The 14,298-nt window shown below is 39.6% G+C and overlaps 1 protein-coding gene and 1 long non-coding RNA gene across 2 annotated transcripts in view; one reads left to right on the top strand and one right to left on the bottom strand.

Annotated features, from left to right (window-relative positions):
* dph6 (diphthamine biosynthesis 6) overlaps nucleotides 1-1,125 on the bottom strand; it is a 56,900-nt gene extending 55,775 nt beyond the window's left edge. Inside the window, exons 1-2 of the mRNA XM_051387302.1 lie at nucleotides 966-1,125; nucleotides 447-538 (exon numbers count right to left, since the gene is read on the bottom strand). Of these exons, the coding sequence (XP_051243262.1) occupies nucleotides 447-538; nucleotides 966-988 (115 nt within the window). The 5' untranslated portion in view covers nucleotides 989-1,125. The remainder of the gene's footprint in view (nucleotides 1-446; nucleotides 539-965) is intronic.
* Nucleotides 469-12,797, top strand: LOC127356109 (uncharacterized). The gene is made up of 2 exons (XR_007881890.1): nucleotides 469-566; nucleotides 9,367-12,797. It is a non-coding gene; the product is annotated as an uncharacterized LOC127356109 (long non-coding RNA).
* Nucleotides 12,798-14,298: the final 1,501 nt, after the last annotated feature.

The following is a 14,298-nucleotide window of genomic DNA, read 5'->3' as shown; positions in this document are numbered from 1 at the left end:
CAGATTAGTTGTTTGGTCTGTTAAACATCAGAAAATATTGAAAAATGATTAATCACATTGATGTCTTTGATTGCTTTGTTTATTCACCCAACAGTCAAAAATCCAAGATTTTCAATATACATTAATTTAAGACTAGATTAATTAAGCTGAAGCCTCAACATATATAAGGTGTTCATGCTTTAAAGTTTACTTTAATGATTATCAGATTTCATTTTCTTCCAATCAACTCATTGATTCATCGCCTAATGGTCGCAGCTCTAAACCATAGTACACCAGTTAGCATGCAATAAACACTCCTGTGGTATTTACACTAACTAAAGTTCTGCAGTACTTTGATTGTGTACATTTCTGAAGTGTGTTGGACCGCAGAGGTGCAGCTGGCTGGCCCATATCGCGCAGGTAGCCCCTGTGGATCATATAAAACCTCAGCAGTGCATCTTCCTCACCTGTGTTAGCAGGACGGAGGTTGGCCAGAGCTACGATCCGGTGCCCAGCGGTAACACACTGCATCATGTTGTAGCAGCTGTCTTTGCCCCCACTGGACCACAAGAGAAACAGCCACAGAGGTAAAGCTGAGTTTGAATCATTAAGATGCAGACCTATACATTATCAGGGGGTGTGCGGTTAGTGGTCTGGGAATGTGATGCAGTATTAATATTCGTGTTTGTGGTTGTGCTTATTAAAAAAAACCCGAGGATGCTTTATTCTAAACTGTCTTCATTACCACTGTAAGTTAGCTACAGTGGGCTTCTTGCATTGGTTTATAGTCCTTTACAGTCGATAACGTTGGTCTTCTACAAGTGGCGTGGTATTTTCTTTGCTTTGAACACAGTTACAGGTGAAGTAAAACACTTTACATCAAACAGGAACGAGTTATGTGGCGTTTGTTCGCAGCATCCATGCTACATGCTACTGACATGCTAGCAGGAAACATCCGGGACAGAACTGAGAACACGCGCCGTTACCTTATTAACGCGACCACTTTCATCTTCTTATTCCCTCAAGAGTCTACTGACATCAACAATGCTGGCCGTAATGGTGCACAGTGTGGTAACTGTGCTTAGCAACCGGTGCATGTACACAACAACATGTGAGAGCCAGACTTCCGGGTTATTGAAGGACCCCCCCCCTATATATACCAAGTCGCCCTCTAATATGCCTGATAGAAAGTCGGCATTTTCTCTCAATTATCTTCATCTTCTCCCCATCAGATTAAAACTTTAAGTTTTGCTTAACGGGCATAGGCATGATTGAGTACAGTATTGACAGGTTGTTCGAAGTTAAAAATGTAAGTATAATGATTAAGAATTTTTATGTTTTAGAAAGCGAATTAATTGTGTTCACCACAATGGATATACTATAATGAAAGACATGTGACACCGGTCACAACCAAATAATTGAAAATCATACAAAAAATAAATAATAGTAATGATTTAGGATAAAATGAATGTCAGAAAAACTAGATAAATGTATAAAATTGCATTACTTTCCTATTCACTAACACAACAGCACAAACAAACAACTATGCAGACATTTTTATTTTTATTTCACATGTTAAATTTAAATTAGCTGTAAGACATCATATGTGATTCCAAGAATTTCACATGTAATATTGCAGGAAATGCATTTGATGTGATGAATTTCACATATTTTGAAAACTGCCATTTAGAATACTGCCAATGCACACTGTACATAATCAAAGTGGATGTGCACTGTAACTCTTATACTGACACTGACACGCATCCTTTGGCTCTTGTGTCTCAAGAGTGGACCAAAAGTCCATGCACTGGTATTCACACACAGGTTGCAGTTTTCCTCTGAGGGAGCCCTATTTTGCTCAGAGGAAAGCCTTTGATGCTCTTTTTGCTCTCTGTTGTTGTGCCAGAGCAGAATAATTGCACTGCTTTTGTGTGCTTCCCTCACCTTCTACCCCTAAGCAGGCTAAAGGCAACTGATTTTGTTTGAATGTACAAAATTGAGAGAGACGTCTCTTCATCCCATTGCTTTTAACTAGGTTCCCTTTTTTGTTTTTGTTTGGTTTTTGTTTTATTCATCCTGAAAATATGGCAACATCTACAACCTGCAGATGAGCACCATTTGTGCTGTGGTACAGACTGAGAACAGGGATCGCTTTTGTTGATGAATATGCTGTTGATTTACTGCACATCGGTGATTTGATATGACACATTTTTTGGATTCCTACGTTTTACAAAAAGATGACCAAGTAAAAAAATGTATGTTTTCAGTTTTGTATATTTTCTTTCATTCCTTGATCCTTTGTTTGATTGTTTCCTTATTTCTCCATTTACAGTATTTTCTTTATTTAACATGGACAGTTGTTCTTTTATTATTTAACATGGCTACCATAAACTTCCACTTCCAAGTGTGACGTACTGGACAGGTAATGTTCATCCTCCCCTGGGCAAATGAACCAAAATACAATACATGCACCATGACAAAAAAGCAACTACAAATAAATTAGTGGAATGAATATTTCACAAAGTGTTCAAAACTTCCTTTGACAAGATGAGTGATATAGTTTTCAAAATGTTTCTATGGCATATTAGAAAAATGGCCTTTACTGGGAGAGAGCAGGACACATCCCCCTGGGTCTGGTTGTCCTTCAGTTTTGTAAACTCTTCAATATATCACCTATGTTTTCCAATTTTGTGGGTAATACTTTATATAATACAGCTTCACTGCCTCTGGTAATTTCCATTAAAGCCCAGGCCCATAGGATATGACCAATGCAAATTGTGTCACTTATCAGTTTTAATTTATGTAGTTTATTACCCAGACAAATAAAGAGGTGTGTTGTTCCAGTTTTATTTGTGGCAGCATTTTGCTGACGTAAAAGAGCGTTTTATGTCCGTATTGTTGGTGAGATGGGGATAAAAGTGTTGATGGATAGCCCAACTGAGACACAGCCAATGGACATGAATATGAGGCGCATAAATATGAAAGCAAGGCAGCAGGAATCAAATGACACCCTTGGCCTTTTCTTAAAGGAGCATGTGCATATGACAGGTGATTTACACAGACACACAAACTAATTTTTGTCGCACAAGGACACAAAAACTTTGGGTGTAATGAGAAACTAAGGCCTCAAATCACAAGACGATAAATTGAGTGTCAGAACAGGCCAGCCAAGGTTGCGCGCTGAGTGGCCAGAATACAAACACACATACACACTTCTGGTCCCTTCAACAACATGACAAAACAAGTACATATGCTGCACAGGTAACACAGTGCATCATGTATACTTCTTTCTGAATAGGAGAAGTGGATTGTGGGTATTTGCAAAACATTTCCAAGTAATGTGTCCAGAATAAAAGCTTAAAGTTTCATAATAGGAATCTTACTTATTTTTACTGATTCCACATGCAACCGTAAGCAGGCACAATTTCAAGAAATTTGCTCACTTGGTCAAACAGTCCTGTGTGAATATACTTTATCTTATGTCAGAGAGATGCTGAATATTAATCACGTGGGCAAACATGTTCTACTGAACACCAAACAGGTGGCAAAAGATATAAGATTTCTTTCTGTGAGACTTTTTTTCTATGGCATAAAGGAATGTGAGCAGCAAACCTTAGTAATCCCAATTTCCTCTCATTTAAATAAACGTTAGTAACTGATGTCAAACAGAACTTTCTGCTACAACTCAAGCCAATGTGCAATTCTTATTCTGACTCTATGCAGAGCATAAATTGGATTTGAATTTACTGTAATTTGGATTTCAGCTAAGCCACAAACATGAAGCAGAGGATACAGAGAATGCAGTGTCAAATTAAGCCGTTTGCCTGGAACATCTGGCAGTCCAGTTCCTGGACAATTTTCCTGGATGTTACAGTGTGAATCAACGTCTATCCAAATGTCAGAGGTTTATGTAAAAAAATGTTAACTTCCTTCGCTATAGTGTAGTGAGCAAATGAGGGCTCAATGAGGGCTGATGACAGCCAAATGTTATCTTAGAATAGTGATAAATTTGCACTCAAGTGAGCAACGGCTGAAAGCAGTCCTGTGTATTCTTAACTCTACTCCACTCTGGTGTTGCCTCCATCAGGGGCTCATTTTCCAAAGAACTATCAACATAATGATACCTCTTTAGGGCCTAACCACATCCAAATCAGTTAGTAAACAACCCAAACGGGGATCTGTACACATTTTTACAGACAATTAACTGTTATCACGAGGGGCCCAAATGGATTAGTAGGCTCATTAATGTCTGAGGCTAATCGGTCCTTGATTGGAAATGTGAGAGAATGTGAAATAAAGTCGTGGTTTGATCCAAATTGTGTTTGATCATGGCACCGTCTTTAACAACAGCCCCAGTCTGCAAACAGTAATTGAGGGTTTTTTTCTCTAAATCCCCCAATGAAAATCTGGCTTTTACCCTTGTTCCATTTGGCTTCTAAACTACATAAAGCATTAAAATGGATGAAAAATGTTTTGCCTCATAAGCTGCTGCTCTTTTGTGAAAGCCCTGAGATCATTTTGCTGATAACTATTATTTGGTCTTCAAAATAATAAATATCTTTGGTTAGAAAAGTGCCTTTCAGAGCCATTTCAAAGCTGTGCTGATTTAGTGCTACTTGTATTTATATCTCATATTTTGATCCAACCTGAATGGATTTGGCAGCCATTTAATTAAGGGTTTCTCAATATTTCACATCTCTAATATATGATGATGGTAGGAAATAGATTAAAATGAAAAAATTATACTGCAATATCAACTACATCAAACAATTAATTATGATTGAGAATGGTCTGCATTGCTTTTGTTACTTAATTGCAACAAAGTCCAGCCAAGTTTAGAAATCTGGCCTTAATATGTGGAGATTTTTAATAATAATTATTATTATTAAATTAAGAGTCTACAGCCAAGCCGAATACTCTGTGAGGCTGTACTCAGGCACAGCAAGTCATTAGTTTTGCAGGTATTTGTTAAAAAACTAGTACTGAGAATAATAGTTTCACATTTCACTAAAAGGCAGAAATGTCAACCTGCTGTTGGCACTATAGGAAAGGTCAGGGGATCATTCATCCTCTGTGGAGCATGAATGTCTTTCATGGCAATGCATCCAATGTTATTTAGGATATTTCAGCCTGGACCAAAATGGTGAAACAAAAACCAACTGACCTACTGCCAGACAGGCCAACATTGCCAACCATGATGCTAGCATGACAAAAAAACAAAAAAACAATGAAAAACACTGAAAACATGGCTTTTGCACTTTTTATGACTTAAGACATTTTCCAAATTAATATTTCTTTTTTTTTCTTTCTTTTTTTTTTACTGTTTATTAATTGTTGTGCAGCAACAAGGAACTTTAGTTGATTCTGGCAGGCCCTGTGGACAAAAGCGGTAGTGTTTCCACCTCCTTGTTTCATTGATTTCAAGAGGAATCTGACTAAATCCTACCCGGTAGCAGGCATTAGGAATAACTATAAAGAAGTAGCTAATCTTCTCGCTGATGGTCTTGAGTGCTTATGTAGATCATATAGAGTTTATTAAATTGAGCTTGTTTTATAACCTATTCCTTGTAGTAGGTTTAAGTTGAAGTGAGCGTCTCAAAAAGGATGTTTACATGAATCAGGATTTTCAAAATGAATAGAAAAATCACTCCCTGGCCTATCCAACTGCAGGAAAAGAAACTTTCCAATGTAGAAACCAGCCAACCATCCTTAAGTACAAATGTAATTTCCTGAATATTTCTCCTTGATTTGAAATTGTCTTGCCCTGCTTCTAGCATCCCAGAATCAAATTATGGCTTCAGTGGTTGAGCCCTGTGAAGCTCCAGCCAAAAGGATGTGGTCCATTAAAGTACGCCACCATTCCACTAATTATGAAGCAGCCAAAGCAAACTGCACGCACTGCTATCACCTGGCCCTGCTGCCAAATATTGTTCTACGTACAGGATCTTTAGTCTAATGGTTTACAGAGACACTCTCCAAGCCATTGGACATTTAGCCTAGTTGCTATGCAATCCTAACCCTATAATAAAATATATGTACTTAAATGAGACCTCACATACCTGTTTCTATGGTCAAAAGTCCTACTAGCATATCATGTCAATTTCTTCTAAAATCTTCAGAATAATATGTATTAAAATGTTCATATGTTAAAACAATTTCCAGATAAAGCAAACTATAGAGATGATGATTATTTTTCTTTTTGTACATCTTCATTCATCAGTGTGCATTAAAAGGATAGATTCTTGCTTCGCTGCTAGTGTTACAATGGCCAACTCTGAAAATACTTTTTAATCTGTAAATTGTCTGGTGGGATGCTGTAATTAGCTCGTCTGCTCTCTGATATACAATCCTCGGACAGTTTCCCTCTCAGCCGACAAACACAATCCTAATCCAGGAAATAGCCTGCAATCAGAATATTGGAGTTGACATCAGAGGTAGCCACAGAGGCGATTCCCACACACCCCTCCCATAGCTTCAAAGGTCTTCCTGGGCCTGTTATGGGTTTCCCTCGTGATGAAGTGTGACACTCCACAAACACAAAAGCCCCAGCCCTCTCGTGGGTCCGCTTTGCTTTTCTTGGATCACTCCAGTCTGACCAATGCCAAGTCAACTTGGCGGTTGTCAAAACGGGCCCCATATCTCTGAAGAGTGTGTGTGCGTGTGGTAATGTGTTGAGCGTGTGTAGATAGCTTGTCACAGTCACAGGGCCCTGTCTGCGTGTGAGTGCTATCTGTGTGTGGGTATGTGTGTTTGTTTCCACCTTGAACTGATGTAATGTGCACCCACAATCAAAGCCACCACCTAGTTGTCTGTGGGAGTTGCTGGTTTGCCAAAAACCCTCCGTGTACGGTCTCTGGAGACAAATGATTTAGTAATGTTGTTTTTTTCCCCTTCCATTTGAAGATCAAACATCATCATCACCGCAACATTTGTGCCACAGACAAAATATTAATGCTGTACATTTAACTTTCAGTTATTTCTTGATAATGCAAACAGTCTGGTTTTGATTAGTTTTGTTTCCTATGTTCAGCTTTAACCATGTGTCTCTTCTTTCCTTTCATTTTCTATCTACCACTCTCTTTTTTTAAACTCTGCCCCCATGTTTTCTTTCATCTATCCACCTACCCTCCTCAGCGGTCAGTTTTTTTTCCTGCAGTAAGACGTCACCTGTGCTGAATAGCTGGCCGCAGCTAAGCCAGACCAGCAAACTCCCTGCCAGAACACAGCGAGCTCTGGTCTGCCATTTGTCTTGTGGTTTTTGAGTTGGGGATATTTGTCTAACGTGCTGTCCAATGTCAACACTGGCTCTAAATACCCCCGCTGCTGCACGAAGTGGGCTTCCTTTGGGAGGATAAGGATTAATGCTGGGTTGGAGATGAAATAGAGGAAGAGTAGGAGGAGGACAGAGGAGGGATGAGCATTGAGAAAAGGGATTGATCAAGGAAGGTACTGTGTATGTTGATGACAAGCAGAGGAGGCGAAGGATAAGAAGAAAGAAGCATTCAGCATTGGATTTGTGGAGTTATCGTATTCAAAAATGGATCCATTTATATATTAAAATGTTTTTTAATATAAATACAAAAGTTTCTTAAAACAAACCTTTTCCACTTGTGTTTTTCCACACTTCCCAGCCACAGTGTGTACACAGGGGGTTAACCATTTTGGAGCTGTGACAGGCCCTGTGTGAAAGATAGCCTCCGATCATTCAGAACCATTTCTAAACCTGTGACTAACCATAAATAACAAACAAAATCCAAGGCCTCCCACCAGCATTAACACTGGCATCGCCAGATGAGAAACTGTCTGCTAGATAGGAGATGACCTCAAGTTTACGGCCTAAAACCTGTTGATTGTAAGCAATTGATTGTCACCCGTAAGACAGAGCCTCCACCTCCATCAATCCCCCCTTCCACCGTCTCAGCAAGAACAAGATGAATTCTAGCAGCGATTCTGCCATGAGAAGCACATCAGTGGCCTCTACCTTTTCTTTTATGAGGCGAATTCCATACACTGGCCCCAATATTCCTGGTTACTGGAGTCTGGTGATTAAAGTGTATAAAAAAGGGGGCAGCACCACTAAAAGGCAGTGATTTAGTGAGCTGTCACCCCAGTTCAGGCGGGGCAACAAGTTCAAGTCCCTGCAGGAGGGTTGTAATGAAAATGAAACAAGGAAAGAGACGGTATTAGGGAGGAGAGGTTGGAGGGCTAGAGGGTCGAGGGGTTGTGAAGGGGTAGGAGGTGTGAGTGGGTTGGGGTCATCTGGAGGGTGGTGATGGTGATGATCATAGGGATGCATGGGTTCAGATTTTCAGTTGTATGAGTATGCATGTTTGTGGATGTAGGTAAACATGAAGTTTTAAGATTGATTTCCTGCCTTGTGGTCAGCCACTGAGATCCATACATTTCACTGTTGTATGAAAACCAACAATCTCAGTGATTATATCATCATCATGATGTTGCCTGTCTTGAAGACTTTTCCAGATGGTGTGACTTTCAGGATTTGGCAGCCAAACAACAATGCTAGGTAACATTGAAGATTTAAAAAAAAACAACATGTTGCTTGCTCATTGTTTGTCTACCAAGTTTGATTTTCTGGCAATACAGCTTATGAATCCAGTAAATTTTTGCTAGCATACATGATATGCACCAAAGAAACATTTCAGAATGGTCCCTTTACACTGTTTAAATGTAACACTGACAAAGGTGACAAAATGTACCTTTTGATAGATTATAAATCTTAAAAATATTTCAAGTTTCATATGGTGTGCTTTGGAGTATGACCTGCAGAGATTTGTAGTAACATCTCGCTTTTTAAATATGTACAAAACACAGAAATGACAATTCCTCATTTTACTATGTGCTGGACTATTTATTGGGATCAGTAACTTCCTGGAGTCTCTGCTGGTTGCCTGGCAACTGCTCCTAGTCAAAGAAATAGTCCAGTACTAAACAGTGAATTTTAGCTTTTACACTTTGGTTTTTGTACAGATTAACAAATATAATGTGTTAATTTGTGAGCTTTGGGGGTCCTGTTTAGGTCCCATTTAGACAAGTTCAGGCTAGCTGTTCCCCTCTGTTTCCAGTCGTTATGCGAGGCTAAGCTGCTACATATTTAGGCTACTGTACAGGCATGAAAGAGGTATTGATCTTCCCATCTAAGTCCTCTGCAAGAAATAATATATATTTTTCCAAAAATGTTGAACTTTTGTTTTAAGTCATCTAGGCCTTGGCACACGTTAAGAACTACTGTGTGAGGGTATTGGTGTGAAGGAGTTAACAGACGTACAATGTCAGCACTGAAAAGAAGGGATTACTGGGTCCCTGACCCTCCACTAACCTCGTCCTGACCTTGTAAAAACCCTGACCCCATCATTTCCACCCTTACAGGATTCATCTGCTGGCTGGACTGCCTGCCTCTCATCTGTGGGAGTGGGGTTTGATGCCTTCAAGTACCAGCCAGCTATAAAAGACACATCCTGATGGGCCTTCCTCTGTTGTGTTTAATAGCTGTCTCACCCCACCCTACCCCACCAACCTCCCCCATCCTGACCTCCACCACCACATCCACCCTCAGCCTCTGCTCTGGCCCTTGGCTAACCTCTCGTATGCAGGGTTCAGGGTCAGGGCAGCAGACTCCCAGCCAATTGGGCGGTTGCCCAGAGGAGCTGATGCAGGAGAGACGTAAGAGACCCAGAGACCCCTCTGATGTTCCCGAGAGTTTCCAAAGAGGGAGAGGCTGCGTACTGTTTACAACATCTTTAATTTAGGGAGGGAAGGAGCGACACACAGGCTTACACAGAGCATGACGAAAGAGCGGTACAGTGTATAAATAAGTGTCACGTAAAAAGAAGTATGTGGCTCTTTCATTGCAGTCAAACAGCTGAATGAAGACAGATAAAAGAGTGACATGCACATTAATGCTTTCTTTGATGTAGTTCTGGGACTCAAGCCCCCTTTTTTTTTTAAAGTGCGCACAAACTTTCTTTCATTGCAACGTAATGAGATCATTCTTAAGTGACAAACAGCCGAAGATAAAGACACACAGAAGTTTAGTTTAAGATTACTGGCCAGTCATGTTCTAGTTCTGGACAGAAAATAACCAAAAAAGAGAAATGCAGACAAAAAATAAGATGAGAGAAAGAAGAGACAGTAAAAAGTGGAGAAATTAGAACAAGTTGTGACATTATGGAGTGTTTTACAGAAAGCATCTAAATCAGGGTACATTTCGTTTTATGAATTTGTTTGTTCAGCTAATTTCACGGAGGACAGTGAATGCTACTTCTGCTCATTGCTACTTAATGAAGTCTCTTCCGGCCTTGAGAGCACTGATTCAAGAGCCGGGTATCTGCTTCTTCCTGCTGCAGGACAAACCTCTAACATTTTAAAATGATGTGCGTGGGAATATTTGACATTATCAATTTATGTCTGTGCTTCTTTTGTTTCCTGCGGATATGAAATACCATTCTGCTGTTGTTCCTTCTTCTAGCTTATTTCCTAAGCAACTATGATTGTACAGTGGACCAAAACAATGGATGTAACTCTTTTAAGGAGCGTATTTCGCAGTAAAGACAACGACAATGCAAACAATACACGTAACACCCACAAAGCCCACTTCCTGAAATGGATTCTTCGGAATAACAAATGTTGGCTGCTTATGGCTCTCTGATGGCTTCATTTTTCACTCGGTATAACTCGCTAATTTTTACTGCTCAATGTCCTCCACTCAGCCTGTGTCACTAAGTCATAAGCATGCTGCTCCTGGCTGATATATGGGTCTGCACGATGATGTCAGCGAAAAACACTTTCAATAATTGCTATGATTAATATTCTCAACCTTCCAACACCTTCCCTTCTCCATCCAGCCACATATCTCCAGCAAGGTTCATCTATCAGTCTGCTCTCAAACTGTTTAAGTCCTCCGAGTGATGCATGGCACACTGCCAACCCTGTGTTCCAATGCAAACTATTTACATTCATTCAAATTATGAGTCGATGAGCCTCCGGTGCATAAAATTACCATGAGTTAAAGAGGTAGAAAGAGGGAGAGGATCAGAGTATTTACTATTTAATTGTTTCAACTTCATTGTGCAACAAAGGGGAATTTTCCCTGTATATCAGTTGGAATGATGATATCAAAACGTGTTGTGTTTGTCTTATTTTCCAAACAGTCTTTGCTATTAATTATTAAGTGAATACATGTGAATTTTACAGCTATAAAAGTGTTTATTTACCACATTTACCCTGTCTATGTACATGATCACAATGTCCTACAGCTGGCTCCACCGGCTGGAATGTGCGTCGAGCTCTCACAGGACGGGCTTCCTCTTGGCCTGCACTCTAATTGTTTAGGAGGAAAAAGGTGAAACAGATATGTATAAACAGCGGAGGTCTTCCAGAAAGTCCAGAGTGGCGTATAAAGGGCCTGGGACAGTAGCTGACCTGTCATATTCACCATTCACACTGAGAAGTCAGGGCTGCCATATTCTGTCTACTGGCATCAGAAAAAATAAACTCTCGCTTCCTCAATGTTGATGGACAAATTCATTCTCCAGAGGAAAACACTACTCACACAAGCTGGCTTTGAACAAGTCAGGCAATCTGCAGTACATATACAATAATACAACAGATAATTATAGAGTATACAGTAGATTATTGTGACTTGTGCTTCACTAAATGAACTATAGTCAGTCCAAATTAATGTTTAAAGAAATATACAGTAAATAGAATCTTTTGCACTCTCTGGGACCAAGCTTGTATTAAACAATCCAACTATTTCAGGGATATTGGTACAACTTGCTGATACTTGCTTTCTGGCCCTTTGTCATAAAATCTATGAAAATAATTTATTTCATGAACTGTACACTTTGAAAACTGGACTATTGACTGAACGATGTTTGTGCATTTTGTCTGTGTGATTTCAGCTGATTATATACCGATTTTCTTCAACCATATACTTAAATTATATGCTTTGTATATGCTGGTTTAGGACAAGATACTACAGTGTATGTTGTTTATGTGATGTGAGGAAAAGATTACAAATTGTACATGTGACATAGCTACATGTGTATTTTGTATGCATTTCTATGTCTCACGTTTTAATGAAGGTGGAGAGGTAAAACGTTCATGTCTTAATCTTTCTTCACTCAGTATAAAGCGACTTTATATATATTTATACAGCAATGAATGAGTATCTGTCCTATGTAGGCTATGCAGATAAGTATTTTGGGTATCTGTATGTATTTTTTTGTCACTTTCTATTTTGAGTTGTTTTGTCTTAATGCCTGTGCATCTGTCATGCCGGTTCATGCAGCACTTCATTGTCTTTGTGTATCCAAAAAGTGCTGATCATAAAAAAGAAATATGGTCATCGCTGGGAATATGCCAGCTCCCTGTATGAATGAGATCCTTAGACAGTGATGTTCAGTGTAACAAATTGATAGGAGTCAATTAAGCATCTATTATTAACCTCCTATGGTTCATTGTCAATTATCTGTCCCATTAACTCTGTAATATTGTACGCAGTATGTGTTTAACACTGAGGAGATCCAGCATGGCTCATATCTAATCTGCACTTATGAAAAAATTGCAGAAATGATGACTTTTAATGTCAATTCAATTTAATTAGATTTAATGAAATGGTTAAGGTCATTTATACCTCTGTTCCTTGGCTCTTAGATGATTTATAGTAATAATAAGGTATGCTTATATAGATTAGTCATAAATTCCCCACACTTGTTCTACAGTCTTAAAGTCAAGGCACAAAGATGTTTTTCTGCAGTGATTACCATATTAAAGATAATATTACTGTCCACTTCAGAGATGGTAGGGAATTACTTATATCTATTTAAAGGCATGGGAAGTTTTGGAGAAAGACATTTCTTCAAAAATAAATGATCTGTTCCTCGTCAGAGAATGGCACATGCTGAAAAGCTCCACAGAAAAGATAATCACCACCACATGGAAATAATGCAAATTTATCACATGTGGCGGGTGCAAAAAAGTCCAGCTATTTCTTCCATGTTGCTTCGATGTCTGTGTTACGTGATGCCAATTCCTGCTGTGTCCCTCTTGATGTTCATCAGCAAACCACTGTGCTTGTAACAGGAAATCATTCTACTGCTGCACTGACTTGGTCCTATTTACACAAACTCCCCCAAAACACTTAAGACAGGATATTTGATTGTGAGAAGTCTTTTCCATGTTGTTTTCCCAGAGCTGGCCGTCACCCTGGGTTAAAGCATAAACACATGAAACACACAACTCACAGCATTGCTTACATAGAAAAAAAAAATATTAAAGACCTGCTAGTCATTAGAGACTTGGGTTGCATGTTACACAGAACTGGTTTGGTCCGACTGTTTGATGTCATTGTTTTTGTCTACAATGTACCGAGTCAGTCATGTGTTATACCTACTGTGTTGAGACAGATTGCATCAAGTAAATGAGTATAGGAAACAGATCACATTGTAAACTATTTGCAGCAGTTAGAATACAGCACCAATCACAATGACATTCAGGGAGCATATTATGCGAACTTTCAATTCTTCTGAGAGTTGGGAAGGAAACCATTCAAACCACAGAAATCCCAAATACCAGCTGGCTAGTTGCTGACATGAAAATCAGTGCTGCCAAGCCAGACATGCTGTCATCTGACCCCCCTGAATGGACTTCAACTGCATACACTTGGGCCTTGAATCAGTTTCTGGACATCCTTTCAGTAGGAATAGACCAGCAAAGTCCCCGTGGTAGAGTCCTTACCAGCCATTTTTGCTAATAGCTCTTCCCTGAGAGATTTATGATCCAGAGACACGGGACAATTAGAGAAAGGGAAACACAAAAGCCCAGAGCTCTCCAGAGAAGATTTACAGTTTACAGAGGTGCTATTTTTGAAATTGAAAGTCTGATTAGAAAGTGCTGATGGCCTGATCCAGCAGAAGACACTGTCACATGCACAGTGTCAGGTTCATTCAAGAGTCACTTAACCGGTGGCCTCATTACATCCTCTCAGGGTCCATAGTCCTGCGCTGTGACTGACATCTTCTCTTTGTTTGTTCACTGTTGTGATACTGCCATTAATGTGGGCAGATGTAATAAATGAGTCACAATGAGATATATGGCATGATGGCAGAGTTCACTCAGTACAGAGTGTCTTAGGTTACCCCCACCACCACTGCCACCAACACATCTCCACTCAGGAGGTGAAACAGGAAACACTTGTAGTCATGTTCCAATACTCCAGGAACTTGGAGTTCTGTAACAGGCAGGGGATATAAGACTCCATGATAGAGAACACAGACATACTGAGGCGAGGGGGGCTCA

Source organism: Dicentrarchus labrax, unplaced genomic scaffold (genome assembly GCF_905237075.1).
Source record: "Dicentrarchus labrax unplaced genomic scaffold, dlabrax2021, whole genome shotgun sequence".
NCBI lineage: Eukaryota > Metazoa > Chordata > Actinopteri > Moronidae > Dicentrarchus > Dicentrarchus labrax.
Note: the sequence above shows the minus strand (reverse complement) of the source record. Positions and strands in the feature narration are given on the sequence as shown.